At 35.7% G+C, this 16,609-nt stretch overlaps 1 protein-coding gene across 1 annotated transcript; it reads right to left on the reverse strand.

Moving 5' to 3' along the window:
• Window positions 1-1,000: 1,000 nt before the first annotated feature.
• LOC121419187 (amiloride-sensitive sodium channel subunit gamma-like) lies at window positions 1,001-12,447 on the reverse strand. Its single transcript, XM_041613538.1, has 9 exons — window positions 11,043-12,447; window positions 10,564-10,670; window positions 9,839-10,002; window positions 6,888-7,077; window positions 6,491-6,563; window positions 4,955-5,012; window positions 3,927-4,000; window positions 3,230-3,305; window positions 1,001-2,338 (listed from the first exon to the last, which is right to left on the reverse strand). The coding sequence occupies exons 1-9, from the start codon at window positions 12,053-12,055 to the stop codon at window positions 2,054-2,056; spliced, it is 2,040 nt and encodes a 679-aa protein (XP_041469472.1). The 5' UTR covers window positions 12,056-12,447; the 3' UTR covers window positions 1,001-2,053.
• Window positions 12,448-16,609: the final 4,162 nt, after the last annotated feature.

A 16,609-nucleotide genomic window follows, 5' to 3' on the forward strand; every position in this document is an offset into this window, starting at 1 on the left:
GCTTCATGTTTCTGACTGAGAATACATTATCGAATACTTGTTCAAACTTGTGAATTTCTGTCTACCACATTTCCTTCTTACATTTCTTCACTATTTCAGTAACAAGGTTAACAAACTCTCTTTGTTATACATCTGTTCCTTTTGTCATTCCTAAATCCAGAAAACAGACCGGCTTCATTTTTTTTCAATCTCTTGCCCCCGTCTTTGGAACAAACTCCATCTATATCTCTCCGAAACATCATTCTCTTGACCTCATCAAAAACATCTTAAAACACACCTTAACAATAACTATAAACATTAACTTGCCTTATGCCATAAACAATACTTTTTCCTCTTGAAAAGGCGCTGTACGAATCCAATTAATATTTATTATCACAAACTTTCAATCCATTTCATGCTTTTCGCATATCATTTACGATTGCTTTATGAAAATTAAGTTAAATCAATTTTTTTCTTTAAATAATTACACACACACTGTTACACTTTAATTCTGATTTTGATATTTTTATTATCAGCCCTTTCTTAGCCCCGACACATTTTTTTCTCTCAAATTCCCAATGCCTGAATGGTTAACAGTTTTAAGAAGTTTCCTTCTTTTAACTAAAAAAAACATGCTTATTGAGTCATTCATCAGAGCAATATACCATTATTTTGTATGCCATAGATGTGGTTTCGTGTTGAAACCGAAAAGCTGATATGATAGCAATTCTGTTTGGAATGTTAACTACCATGGCAACAGTGAAAATTCGGCATCCCGATTGGGTCGTCCAATTAAAGTTGACTTTCCAGCAAGAGCTAGAAACATAGCAACTTTTTATGAAATGGGACCCTGGGGGCACAATTTTTTTTACACCAAGTACCCACAAGTCTTCATTCCCTGATAGTATCGGTCAGCCAGTGCCTATCCAACAAACATAAACCAATATTTATCAAAATTTGTCATGCTGATAATTTAGTCAGTGCTGACAACCTTCCTGAATCGCTCCCATAGGCCTGTTGCATAGAAGAATAATTTTGTTTGCCAGAATATTTGTTTATTTGCCAGAGTTTTCTTATGGATTTTTTTTGGGCAAAAGGCCACAGGTAACAGCATATAGGGTCTGCTGAAAGTTGATATGCTCAATCGTAATTATACAACATAATGAATGTTATAACGAATTATAATAGGAGTTATCAATAAATTCATGAAATATTTATATAGGATACAAAGTCATGACAAAGATATTGTGTAACAGATATTTTAGGCTTGATATTTGTTGCGAGGGACGTATTATATTCTCAACAACTACAAAGATGCCTTCTGGAACGCAGAGAATCACATTGTCCAAACAAAGCCCTTCATGACAAAGCAGTCTTTGTCGAAAATCAGTGAATCAAAATAGCGGTGCCGTCTTGGACTCTGCATGGACAAACCAAATATTTGTATTTTTTCTTCCAGTCCTTATATTGGGACTATCTGCTTAACCGGTCCATCAACTTTTGACAAAACCTTTGAACTATCTATTGTGATTTTAGGCCTATTATTAGCTACTTTTCTAACAGAAGAATATTCAAATTCGTTTGCTTAAGATACATGTCATATCGTTACATCGTATAATATTTAAGATAAAAACAATCGAAATTCGTTTATGTAGAGGAATGCAAAAAAATAAATTGACACGCATACATATATTTAGACGAAGAAGCTTAGCAAATATGAATGCAAGTAAAAAGAACAGAAAGGGCAATGCGGTCGATAATTTATAATACAAATTCAGCTATGCTAAGCTATTTGTACTGATATATTTACTATATACTTTTTTTATACACATGCTTTATGTCTATACCTACTTGATGATATCACACAAATTCACAAGCTTGCATGCTGGCTGTATATTCAAATATAAAATTGAAAATATTGTAAAGAATGCATGTCAAGATCACATTACAAGCATTTCTAAAAAAAGAACCACCTGATAGCTTCTTTACAAGATTAAATAATATCAATGACTTCTCCATAATACATTCATTGGTTTTCATATCTGTATATAGTCTATCTACGTTTATAATGACTTCACAAATCGGTAGGTTGAGCTGTGGATGACACGCCACGTCCATGGTGAGGATGATGACGAAATGCCTTGGTAAGACGACGACCTACCTTACCAATACGTGACTCATGAGGAGGAGGAGGGGGAGTCTCCCCTTCATTACCATCTTCCGGTATGGGCGTGGTCAGTCTACCACATAGCAGACCAAGAAGTTGAATGATGAAGCCACAGAGTTCGAAGACAGTGATGAGAGACATCCCAGCAAAGAAACCCATTAGACCTCCGATACCTCCAAGGAGGCTACCAAACTGTGAAGGCGAGAAGGTGATATTCATGTAAATATAATAGTCGTCCAATGGACTGTGAAACGGCCGGGCATATTCAACCAGTTTGGTCTTGGTCCTGGATTTTTTTCTCATCTGAGTTAGAGACGAAAGAAACGTCATAGCACTGTCGATGATGTCGATGAATAATCATCGACATCATTCTTATTGGTAATGGTAGCAGAAGAACGCTATCTACCTGAACGGTCCCTCTGTTTGCATACGAGGGAACATAAACACGATCAATCTTCAGGTTTTTCATAACATTATTCAGACAAAATATGATGCACTGCATGTCCATTATTCAGCTTGTATTTAAGCATGATCGCATGGATTTTATCATCGTTCTAAATTCCACTTTATTTATAAAGCTTCTATCCAAAATAAAAGCTTCTTTGGGCCTATAACATTGATAGTACACGTCTGCCGCCAACAGGAAAGGTGTATTTCCTGCCAGCAACTCAGACTAGGAGTACCCAGGTTCAGACGTGAAACTTTATATCAGCGTAAATGTTATAGACATGATAGATTTCATTTTTAGCCAAGTTAGTTATATGGTATTTTTTATAGTGACCCTGATAACGCACGTCAAACAAATCTTGCTTTATGTTCATTATTCCTGACTTCATTATTTTTTCACCAAAAATATCAATGTCATCCGAACCATGCGTTCGAAGAAAAAAATCACATAGCACAACTTAATTAACTTTATTTTTTCAAATCATGAAGCATTAATAAGAGTTATCAAAACTTATAGGCCTACTTCTCTAAAAAGAAAATTAACGGAAATAATATCAGTGATCATGAATTTTGTCACGAAACATCACTTTCATTAAAAACTAACAATTAAAAAATGCAATGCAAAATAATTCTTACCGTGTATTTGGGCATTTGTATGTACGATTCGTAATTAAGTTTTTCATAGAAGATTTCTACGCGAACCAAATTTTTCCTGTATGAAAAATACAATATGATAGGATTGCAGCGAGAGTTGTGCATACATTATCTATCTTATCATGATTTTTAAAACATAGAACACACACCCACATACCTACACACACACCCTCACACACACACACACATCCTCCTAGATATACATTCTAAAAAAACAAATAGTAAAATGACTACACTGATCATTATAATAAGCTCAGCGCATCAGTGTGTTATGTGTAAGGTAGTTTAGTCAAGTCAAGTAGTCAGGTAGTCGAGTCAATTGTGACTAGAAAAAAGGTCAAATATAGCTAAAACGATGGTTGAAACTACATGACTGGATCTTTAACATAGCCATTTTAACGTTTTAGGAGTATCATGTATATTGTGTGGAGATCAGAAAGTTTCAACGAAATGTATGCACCAACGCAACGTCGCGACACGTCGATGTTTACGAGAATAATATTATTAAGGGCATAAACCAACAAAAAATATCTTTTGATCAATGTATCAAGATAAAACAATAAGAAAGATAAAAAAAAATCATCACTCAAGCTAAGCAAACCTTATAAGAAGAGCCATATACGAATACATTTTTAGGATAATCATTTTCGAATTTATGTTTAAAGAAGATGAGTGTTACCTTCTAAACGATGCGTCCACTGTCATATTCCCTGCCTTTCTGTTTCGCTTATTAATCTTCTTCGTTAGATACGCCTTTGTTCAAATGAAAATATGATAAAACACGAATCGAGTGCTTTAGAATTTTACCAAAGAACTTCGAACCGTTATTAATTACATACGAATTCGTGAACTTAATTCATCAATTCGCCAAACTACACATACTTATGCTGAATCATTTCATATTTCGAAAGAAACATAAAAATCGGGTCATTTGATTCATGCTGACATTGACACCTGCATGCCTTCATTAAAAAAATACGAATTCATATAGCAATGTTGTTGTCTGAATGAAATCAATAATGAAAAGTAAAATTTCGTTCATTTTGATATTCAACAAATGCCACACATCGCGCACGTAATTATTAAGATAAAGAACATAAAAAAAAATAATCTCATGAATATCTTATTCTTAAACGTAAGCTAAGTAAATCATTGATTCTATAACCCTGAGCATATAGAACAATCAAATCTTATGGAGTCAGCAACATATTGTTGTCAGTTTTTATTCTTGAACATAACATCAAGCTGATGGCATTGTGTCTTGATTCAATATTGATACTTTCAAAATAGACGAAAGTTCTCTCTACTTGCTTCGTTGTATTATTATTCATTGGATAATATTTAACATTTATAAGGGTTACTTATTTTTCCATAAAAACTATATCGAGTTAAGTTTATTTCAATTTCTATAGCTGCACCAGGTTGGACAGCTTGAGTGTGGAATTGACCAACTAAATGACCAAGATACACAGGCCACCCTTCCTGAACACATCCTACATGTCCTTAGACCAAAACCAATCACAATGCAGAATACATTATAAAACTCAATTATGATATAAAATTATAAGATGCCAATAAATGAAGAATAAAATGGAGAACGTTTTAAAACAAAACACAAATATATATATATTTTCTCATGTACCAACTAGTGAAAAACACGTAACGGGAAAGTTACATTTCAGCAATAACTTTGCAACAGGAACTTACATCGGCCCTCTCTGTTGGCCATTTTGAAAATGATGCGAATCTCTCGTAGTCGATCTCACTGTGGAATAAATAACAGTAAGATTGACAATCAGTTTATATCAAAATACACATCATAATAACAAGGGAGTTTTGTAATGATATTTTCTTTAGATTATGGTAATAAAAAAAAAGAATAAGAAATACATACATAAATAGATAAAAAATTATTTTCTTTATTTATTTTCATCTTGATTTTTAGGACATTAAAAAGCTTTATATAGCCATAGGGAATAAGGATTCTTTTACAATGACGGAATACCATCGTAATTCCTTCTGTGCATCGTAAAAATAAATATTTGTGGTGAAATATCAAATCTAAATGTCAAATTGTTAGGCCCTGTAATATCAACATGTGAGAGAAAAAGAAAAGGTACTGAAAGACACGTTTACTTCTTTAAATTTACCATATTTGGCACTTTAGGGTAAAATTCAGCGTAACATTTATTTTCTTTCTTAATATTTTGAGCCCTAGGCCCTATGATTGACAATCATTTGGAATTGTTTTACCAGTCTGAACTTTGATTTGTGAAATGCAATTGTTTAAAACCTGAAAAACCCAAAGCTACAGATTATTATTTGTTAGTAGAAACCGTAAATAGAGTGCTAATACAATTCCAAAAATGTCCTCTCCGAGATTATTGTTTATAAGTAATGGTGTAACTACGGGGAGGGGGGGCACATGCATGTTTCCTAATCGGCTAGTAAAAACAAAATCAAAAATACAAAAATAAATACAGACAAACCGGGAAGATAAAAGGAGAAAAAGAAAAAATAATAAAAAAACACGAATGAAAACATTTTTTTTATAATTTGATTGAAATTAATGTATGTCTTCTCCTAGCGCTCATGTTATCCCGTTCGAGGGGATTAAATAGCGCTAAAAACATTTCGCTTTTTTTCAAGTCAACATTAAATATTTTTCCTTGCGTTTCAAAATTTTCTATGCTTTATTTAGTAACACAATCATATTTTTTATGCTTAAAATTAACTCTTGCTAGGTCTGAATGTAAAAGAAAGTCGTACTTTTTGCTAGAGTTATTTCATTAGTAAGATACGTTTTCTATTTATGAATCCCTACCAACAGTCAAAATGTCCTTTTATATCAGTGTTCCTGACTATTGAGTGCGCGAAGCGCGATGAAAAGTACGTATTTGACTTACAATTTTTGTTCGTACCGTAAACCTGTACGCCATTGTTTATAAGGGCGTAGGCTGGGGGTGCACTCTCCCGCTGAGGCAGAGGAGTTCCTACACTGGCAAGCAAAGCAAAATTTGTACCTCTTCTTTTGCTTTCAACAGCTGATTTTCCAAACTTTAGTTCCACCTCCCCAAAATGTGCACACCAATACCACTTTAGTTCCGCCTCCCCATGCTCATACCAGCCTATATAGCTATACGCCCTTGATAAGGATAGTTAACTTGATTAATAATGTTTTTGACTCTAAGAACAACTGTATATAATTATGCAGCAAACCTAGAATAATAATGCAACACATACCTGCATGGTGAAACACATTTACACCCGAGCTTATTATCCATTGCCATCTCATCTACTCTCCGCTGACAAGCATCTAAAAAAAAAACGGGAAGAGTTCTTCAGTTTTGTTTTGAAGTGTTATTTGTAAATTTATATTAAGACTGTAATCACACCAATCGTATAATAAAGAAATTTAATATAGATACAATGTTATTAAGGCGATGGGTATTACAAGGCCTTGGCAAGGAAAGGTGGCTAATAACGCAAACCTCGGAACATATAGCAGGAATATAGCCCCGAAATATACGATTCACGGAAATAACTTATTATCAGAAAATATCCCTTAAACATTTCTTTCATTTCCATCTCCCATCTTTCCAAAAAGTGTGAAACCAGAGGTTAGAAATGTTATCAGTACCTTGTCTTGGATCTAGTGTACTGCAGATTGTAGTATTACCCATGACGTCACTCACACAGCCGCATTCATACCGAAGCTTACTCTGGTAACACGCATTCAAACAGGCTCGTAAGGAGTAGTCAAATCCGTCGATAAACTCGGAAGGGTTGCGACAATCGCTATAGCGACCACTAAGTCTGGTTATATTCCGCTGTGAAATATTCATTTTAGAATAACATACAATTGTAATACAAGTGTACTTGATCAAAAAACAGCGCATCCTTTCCATGTTAATCATCTCAAGGGGCGTCTTTAAAAAAGGAGTGGGTACCAAGAACATAAAGGAAACTTTGGGGAAATTTATGAAGAAGCGTATAGTTACAAAATAAGAAATGCATACAGCCAAACTTGTCGAAGATATGAGAGGAAGATGTAAATGAGAAAAGAACTTAGTTCATATCGAAACGATGCAAAGATTAAATTTTGATTTCTCATCTTAACTTGTATATGGCTCGTTGTCAAGTAAATTCTAAAAATCTAGATTTATGGACTCCCCCAAAAAAATAATTGAGTCATAATTTAATTTGATGAGAAGTCAGGGCATAGTTTGGGAGTGGAGTCATTTAAATGATGAGAGTCACGTCCCTGTTCCAATCGGAAATCAAACCAGATCCATTTACAGATAGGTTCTACCTACAAATCATGCACTTCATCAGATAAATCCAATCAAGTTGAGTATGAGGGGCATCAGTAGAGGGTACATTTCCATTCGATGCTATATTCACCTTGGTAGAGAATCAGTCTCATACAGCCATCTAATTGACAGACCACCCATCTGAAGATTTGGGATACCTGGGAAACCTAGTCAGGAGTGGTCAAACTTTCTGACAAGCGCCTCGATCCCTCCCCAAAACGGTCAATACTACTTGTGGAAGAAATTTCCCGTCATATCTATAATGAAGTTAAATAGAATATACCTCTATGTTTCCCGCCAACAATAATATTTTCTGACAAGGTGGGGGGGGGGGTCAATCAATTTCTGTGAAGCGGGGGTGGGGGGGGGGGGGCAGGGCGCTACACATATTTTTCAAAGAAATTATGAGAAAGGGCTTTTTCTGAAACAACGTTAGCAGTTTATGTCATGAGGATAAGACTTATCAATTAAGACAACTATTTTATGTTTGCATGGTGCGTCAAAAGGAACAATATATACCGAAAAAGTATAGCACAAATTGTACAGATAAAAACACAGATATTTAATTAAACGTCGTTCAAGAATTTACAAAGAATGAGCATGCCATAAAATGAGCATAAAAAATATTTATCCCATTGAGTATGCCACAACACAATTTCATCACAAACATGTCTCTTATCTAGAGTAGATGTAGATGTAGCGATAAGGATTCTACCGGGGGATTCTATCATCATACATTCTCGTAATGCTAATTGTTATAAAGGAATTGTAATAAAATGTTTAAAAATATCTTATCCTAATATCATAATCATTATATCTTTCATTTTCTTATGAATAATGGAATATATAAGAAAAGTACAATATTATTTATTGACACATTTTTGATTTCAAACATTGAACAAGGCAAAAATGAATAACAGCATGTGATAAGTTTTTGGTTTAATGAAAAATATGTCCTTGAATATATGAATTTGTAAAGTTTAACAAACGATATGTTTAAAATGAATTTGCAGCCGTATTGTTAGACGCAGACAAACGGCGTGTGACAGGTCCTTGACGAGATATCAAATAAATCAATCGCAGCCAAATAACCCCACCGAATGCTAAGTGCTTATATAGAACATTATATTTTAGGGAAACATGTCCTAATTTCTCTCGCCTCCCTAAATCTCCTAATTACTGAGCATTAATTATCTACACCCCCAATTATATTAAAAGGGTACTCCAGGCTGAAAATAAGTACTTTTATTCTAAAATTGTCATCAAACTCTGATAGCAGATAATGACATTATACTCAATTTTATGTTTAGCAATATTTTGTGCAAACAGTTATAACGCTGTCATGTATACTCAATACGTGGGATAATGATTTCCTGACTCAAATCTTTCTTTTTATACACTCTTGGAATGTTGGGCAACATATTGTTCACACAACAATTAATTTGGTTAAAATTTTATCCAACTCTGGGTAGTTTTCAACCAATACTGTGTAGTTTTCAACCAAAGTACACATTATTGGTTTAAAACTACTCAGACTTGGATAAATTTTATCCAGCAATTGATGTGGGAACAGTATATTGCCCAACATTTTTAAGAGTGTACATTATTACATGAAATTATAATAATTAATTTTTTCATATATGAGTGTATGAAGTGTCTCCCTTGTAACGAAATAAGTTACTTCCAACAATGACTATTTTATACATTAAATCATTATTATTGTCATTCGTGGAGGACAAAGTTTGAATTATATAATTTTGTTAAAAAAATACAAACGAATAATCAGGGATAATGATACCATTAGTTTGCTCATTATTCTTGGAGACATGCATAGAACTGTTTCACCGAAATAACGCAAAACCTTAAAAATGTAATTTCTTGTCCGATTTTGATGAAAATTTAAGTGTTTTGTTTGTCTGATTCTACTTTGTCTGTTCAAATCATAATTTTCAGCCTCGAGTAGCAACCTTTAAAATGAAAAAAAAAATATGCAGCAAAATGACAGGGTGCTTAATAAAATAATCAAAGAAAAATATATTGTGTTAAAAATTTATTACTACGACTATTTATAACTACATTTTTAAGGTACTTCAAAGTATTAATGCATCTTAGAGAAGAGATTTATTCAATCATAAAAAAAAATAAAATACACGTTTTAATGTACTTTTTAGAATTTTATCACATATTTGGATTTGGAAGTAATGTGCATGTTTAAGATGAAAACAAAATCTCAGAATCGTAACAAATAGTTACGTGAAAAATAAAATCAATGACTCACTAGTCGGAGACCAATTGATGTGAGAGTACCAGTAGAAGCAGTGATCCCCTCATCCTCAGGAAAGGGGCGTGCGTTAGGTTCGTGGATAGCCACTCGTACACCCGATTGGTGGGATAAAAGACCGATGTATTCTGATTGGTCCGTAAATAGGGTAAGGTGGAGTCCTGTCGTCAGGGAATAAGAGAGTTCATATTACTAATCAAAATTTAGTTGGTTTTAGTGACATTTTGTTATTGATTGAGCCCCTGAAAAAACCCGATTAATTATAATTACAATCATTGAAATGGATCTATAACATCAGCAACAAAAATCAGCAGCAGTATAATACTTAAAACAAATACTTAAAACTAATAAACGCAAGAAATCAACTCATAACATAAAATTTCATCAACAGATAAATTATCATTCAAAATGTATGAAAAAAAATATTCTTAGTTGATATTTTTTTAATAAAGAACATGTAGGGCCTATTATACATGTATCTAACATGTCTAAAAATGATAATTACACAACCATGTCATCTCTTTCTTCTCATATCTTCCTTTTCGCACATTTCTAATTTTTCTCACTTTCCACCATTTGAAATATCACGAGGGGTCGGTCGTTCCCCCTATATTACTCCTATCTGTATAGCATCGCCCCTTACATGCTAAATAATGTTTAAAAATATATTATTTAAAATAAGATTCGAGAAAGGCTGCACCATTTTTTGGACATGACGTTACCGTATCTGGAGCCAGTCTTTCCCGTTTCCAAAATAGACTTGTTTTCGGCTGGTCGATTGAAGGTGAAACAATTTCCATACTGCGAATTGAAAATCGTTGTGAAATTCCTAAAATTTTTGATGAAAATAATACGAAAAAGCAAAAATAATTTACGATGTTATGAGCAAATGAGAGATATTGTATTATGATGATAAATAGCAACACTTTTGAAAAAGAACTAAAGAAAGAAGTTTGGTAATTAAAAAAAATAGCCAAAGGACTCGTCTTTTTTCTGGATGAAGTCATTTGTTCTACCTAGTCCCGTTATAATTTCCTTGCGAATGTGATGTTGAAAGTCAAACTAATGAGAAAAGGATTTTAGATTGCAAAAAGAAACTCTTATGATAATGATCAACATCTTGTTAAAACCATGGACCTATAGGTCCATTTTAAAACAAGTAGTAGGTCTTCCCTTTTTAAAAAAAAATTGTTTTCTTTACCTGTAGTCACAGTGGTGTTGATTAAATGAACACTGTAAAATGAATTCTTCTGGTTGATGACCAAGCTTTTGAAGCTCTTCTTTCGATGGATTCACGGATCCTATAAAATCTTGAAAATCATCAGATTCGGATAACTGCAGTAGATAGCTCCAATTTGAATCATCATTCTCAACAGGTGCATTTATATATGGTATGGCTCGGGCATGAAGATCAGTCGTTCGTCGGAGAGATGATAGATGTTTGTTTGTAAACTGCCAGTCAACATCTCGCTTTCGACGACCGACATCGGGATCGTCGACTTTGACGACTACCGTAGTGTCTTCAGTCGACATCTCCAATCCTTCAGCCGGAGTTGAAGACAATTCATCAGGTGGAGGAACACCGCTGCTATTTGATGCCTCCGGGGATGCCTCTTTGGATACAGTGGTTGACGCCATCGTTGTCGTCGTCACCGGCGTTAATGGAGGAGATGTTTCAGCACCGTGGTCGTCAATGTCGCTCTCATCACGGCCATCAGGATTCAATAAGTTCACAAGCAGTTTCCTATCTAAGAGAGGTTCGAACCGCGTACCTGCAAGCTTCGATCTACGCAACCTGTTCATATTGCAGACAGTGACAGCGGGGAAGGATAGCTTGTTGTTAGGGACCATGTTGATTGTGGTTGTTGCAGGGTTTCCTCTGTAATCATCGACGAGAGAGTATGCTTGCCACATCAGAATACACAGGAATGTAAGCACAGTGAGTAACCACGCTAAACGAAAGATAGCTCTGGTTGATTCAATCAGCCGACTCACTCCATGCATCGTTGTAGATTTACAGAAACTTTGAACGACCGTGCGCCATGACTTCACCAGGATATCATTGGTCATCTCCTTGACAAGTGCTTTCGGTTTCTCAAGGACTGCCTTTAATTTTTCCGGTGATGAAGCTTCTGTGGGCTTCTCTCCCTCAGAGTCTAGCGGGACCTCCATTTTGCAGTCAGCCATTTGGTTCAATATAGAGTTGTAAAACATAAACTGAATTCCAATGATTGATTTTTAGACTTTCAAAACTTATAATCGGAAGTATACAGAAATCACAAGGTGTGTAAGAACAAGTTTGGGCTCCACTGATGTCGATTACCTTCTTAGATTAAAAAAAATATTCTTGTCAAATTCAATGCCTAAGCAAAACAAGATGTGAATTCCAAAATGAAATTTTACATCATTATTATCTACGATGATACCAATGAAGTATTTTGTCACACGAAACTTTTATATGTCCTATACATGGAAGGCATTCTTCCAAAATGGCCATTAACTTTCACAATCATTTTCAGACAAGAAGAAATACGCCCGGCCTTGAAATTGGAAGGCTATATGAAACGATTAGTCAGTCAATCGAGTGCATATTGAAATGAAAATGAGCTATGATGCTCCTGAAGGCTTGGATGGTCATGGGGGAAACGCCATATCACTCCGGCTGGATTGTTTATTGGACTGGTCGTTATACACACAGACCAATCACAAGACTGTGATTTATAGACAAACCATTCTTTGGTCATAACTATAAAGTAGTGTCTAATGGTTAATGAAGAGAACGTTTTATTGTGGTTTGCAGACAGGTCGAATACGAAAAGGGACTTAATAATGTCAAAGCGAGAAGATAATGATGAACAATCAATTAAGATTCCAAGATTCGTTCGTTTGGCTCATTTTACGCTAATTATTTCCCCCCGTGAACATGGATTTTAGTCGTGGGAGAGTACATGGCGTACTCTGGTGGTGGTGGGGGTGATTGCACCCCCTTATGTTTCTCAAAAAGGCATTCTTTGATGATTTTTTGTTTTTGTCTCACCTGCGAAGCAAAGTGAGACTATAGGCGCCGCTTTTCCGACGGCGACGGCGGCGGCGGCGGCGGCGTCAACATCAAATCTTAACCTGAGGTTAAGTTTTTGAAATGACGTCATAACTTAGAAAGTATATGGACCTAGTTAATAAAACTTGGCCATAAGGTTAATCAAGTATTACTGAACATCCTATTAGAGTTTTATGTCACATGACCAAGGTCAAAGGTCATTTAGGGTCAATGAACTTAGACCATGTTGGAGGATTCAACATCGAAATCTTAACCTGAGGTTAAGTTTTTGAAACGTCATCATAACTTAGAAAATATATGGACCTAGTTCATGAAACTTGGACATAAGGTTAATCAAGTATCACTGAACATCTTGCATGAGTTTCACGTCACATGACCAAGGTCAAAGGTCATTTAGGGTCAATGAACTTTGGCCGAATTGGGGATATCTGTTGAATTCCCATCATAACTTTGAAAGTTTATGGATCTGATTCATGAAACTTAGACATAATAGTAATCAAGCATCAATGAAAATTTTGTGCAAGTTTCAGGTCTCATGATTAAGGTCAAAGGTCATTTAGGGTCAATGAACTTTGGCCGAATCGGGGGTATCTGTTGAATTACCATCATAACTTTGAAAGTTTATTGGTCTAGTTCGTTAAACTTGGACATTAGAGTAATCAAGTATCACTGAACATCCTGTGCGCGTTTCAGGTCACATGACCAAGGTCAAAGGTCAATGAACTTTGGCCGAATTGGGTGTATCTGTTGAATTACCATCATAACTTTGAAAGTTTATGGATCTGATTCATGAAACTTGTACATAAGAGTAATCAAGTATCACTGAACATCCTGTTCGAGTTTCAGGTCACATGATCAAGGTCAAAGGTCATTTAGGGTCAATGAACTTTGGCCGAATCGGGGGTATCTGTTGAATTACCATCATAACTTTGAAAGTTTATTGGTCTAGTTCGTTAAACTTGGACATTAGAGTAATCAAGTATCACTGAACATCCTGTGCGCGTTTTAGGTCACATGACCAAGGTCAAAGGTCAATGAACTTTGGCCGAATTGGGTATATCTGTTGAATAACCATCATATCTCTGTTAGTTTATTGGTCTAGTTCATAAAAAGTGGACATAAGAGTAACCATGTATCACTGAACATCTTGTGCGAGTTAGAGTAGTATTCAAAGTCAGCACTGCTGCTATATTGAACTGCGTGATGCAGGTGAGACGGCCAGAGGCATTCCACTTGTCTATATACATTGTCAGGGAACTTACTTCTCAGTTCTCACATGTCGATATCTTACATTTCCACTCTTACAAGAGTGAGAGGAGCTAGAGGCATGCAGAGAAACGTGGGGGGGGAGAGGGGAGAGGGTGGGGAGGGGGGAGTAGCGGGGTTATTAATAAGAAAATATAGATGGTTTTCAAATGGGTATCTAACTGGGCCTAACGATTTTTTGAAGAGGCGTATAGGCCTACTAGTGCTGGTTTGAAAAAAACAATACAAGCACAAAAAACAGGCTTTTACTCAAATTGGACGTGATTTTGGTGAGAAAGAAAAATCACAAGCAAATAGGGGGGAAAATGTTTTGGCTACAAAATTAGGTGATTTTGGTCTACATTTTCTATATTTGGCATAACCTGCTTTCCATGTATTATGTATATGCAGCACCCCAAGCACCCCGCTTCCCAGTGCCATGCTCAATAGTCAAATTTGAACAGATGCATGTATCACGGGGACTCTATATCACTGTAAAAAAAAATTGAAGCGCTAATTTAGCACTTTCAGTGCTCGTATATAGTGACTGCACTGTAAGTGCTAAATTAGCACTTCATGCAGGTTACAGTTTTTTTTATGACCAGACCCCGAAAACCCCTCATATCTTTTGTCTATGAGGCTTGTGTATTCAAATTTTGTTGATTTGACGGTATGTATTATTCATTTATTAAGATCATTATGTTCACAACATAGAGTACCAAATTCTTTCCGGGTTACTTCAGTGTCTTTTAATAAAACCTTGAAAATGGTCGAATATTGTTAATAAATATCCTTTGTCATGTTCTAGATTGTTTTGAAGGAAAAACATGGCCATATTTATACTCTCAGATTTTCACAAATTCTCGTGAGTGCCAATGAAATCAATGTGATCGTAATGTATAAATCCTTTGTTATGTAAGAGGTTTTTGAATGAAAAACATGGCACCAAGTTTATTACACTTCAAGATTTCCACACTGAATTCTCGTGAAGAGGTTTGTTTATTACTAGTAATCCATAAACAAGTCACTTATTGCTGTACTTTCTTATCTCGAGTGCATGGCACCTGGGTACAGTACGATGGGTTTCATGTGCCATGTTCTCCGGGGGGGGGGGGGGGGGGTGGCACTCAGTAGTAATGCATGGTGGGTATGTGCCGTGTATAGGACCCCCCTTTTTACACTCAAATTTCCGTTCCAAGGCATAGCATTTTTGTCCTATTGAGCCCCCACCCAGGGGATTTTCTGCACACCAAAGAGGAGGAGAAGGAGAAGAAGAAGAATAATACCAAACAGTTTATATAAAAATTCAGCTCTCTTTTAGCTTTCAGCATTGAGGGAAAATGAAAAATAGGCCTATACTGGATCCGCCCATGTACCAACATGGACCTATTACAATCGGGTAAAATCACCTTAACCATGGACCTCCATGCCATAACCAAGTACCTTGCAAAAATACAAAATGATTAAAGAAAAAAAAAACAAGAGAGAAGCTCAGAAATTAAAGAAAAAAGAGTTTGTTTTGATCTCGTGGTTAGCTCCATATACAGTGGGTATCAAAAAAAGTTTATACTTAGAAAAAATGATGTAAAATTATACATTTGTAATATCCTGAAGATTTTTCCACATTTTAACATTGGTACAGATCCATTTAAGCAAATGACGATATATCTGTCGGAAAACATTTCCGCTTGAGTGAGCACCACTTACTTTTGTAAAGTTAATGAAAATTGATTTGCACAGAACCAGTGGCGTACCTAGGATTTTCCACAGGGGGGGGGGGCAAAACCGCCTCCAAAATATTTGACAAGCAAAAAAAAGAAGGTATTCAAGCTCGTCAGGGGGGGGGGCAATAAGGGTCTTCAAACTCGTCGGGGGGGGGGGCAAAAAAGGTCTTTCAAGCTCGTCAGGGGGGGGGGGGGCAGGGATACGTCCTTTGCATGGGTTGTGGCTCGATCGTCAGGGGGGGGGCAGATTGCCCCCGTAGGTATGCTATGGTGCGCAGAACTTTGAAATAGTTATGCGAATAAAAGTAGACCTTCGTCATGAAGAACACGTGGAATTTATCTAGTAAAATTGATTTGAAGATATCTTTTACTCTTCGAAGAGTGCATTGCGCCCCACCCCACTCCCTCACACACCGAGGCCATCGTGACGCTATTTGCTTTACATTGAGCTGTAATTTAAATGAAATGGCTAAGGCTTGATTTTCATTTTGTTAATCATTGTCAAGCTTTGGAAAAGCAAGTATTAAATGATTTCGCCTTTCCCCTTGACACAGCGTAAAAACGAGCATTTCTACGCAAACAGATTTCTGCAAACTTTACAAAAATGGACAGTGCTCACTCAGGTGTAACATTCTGACAAAACTTTTACTCTCATTGGATAGATGAGACCCAAACCAAAGATTATATGTGAAAAAATTACCCACATGTTGTATATTTTTTAATTCCCAGGTCTTTTTCAAA

The sequence above is a fragment of the Lytechinus variegatus genome, chromosome 7 (assembly GCF_018143015.1).
Source record: "Lytechinus variegatus isolate NC3 chromosome 7, Lvar_3.0, whole genome shotgun sequence".
Classification (NCBI taxonomy): Eukaryota; Metazoa; Echinodermata; class Echinoidea; order Temnopleuroida; family Toxopneustidae; genus Lytechinus; species Lytechinus variegatus.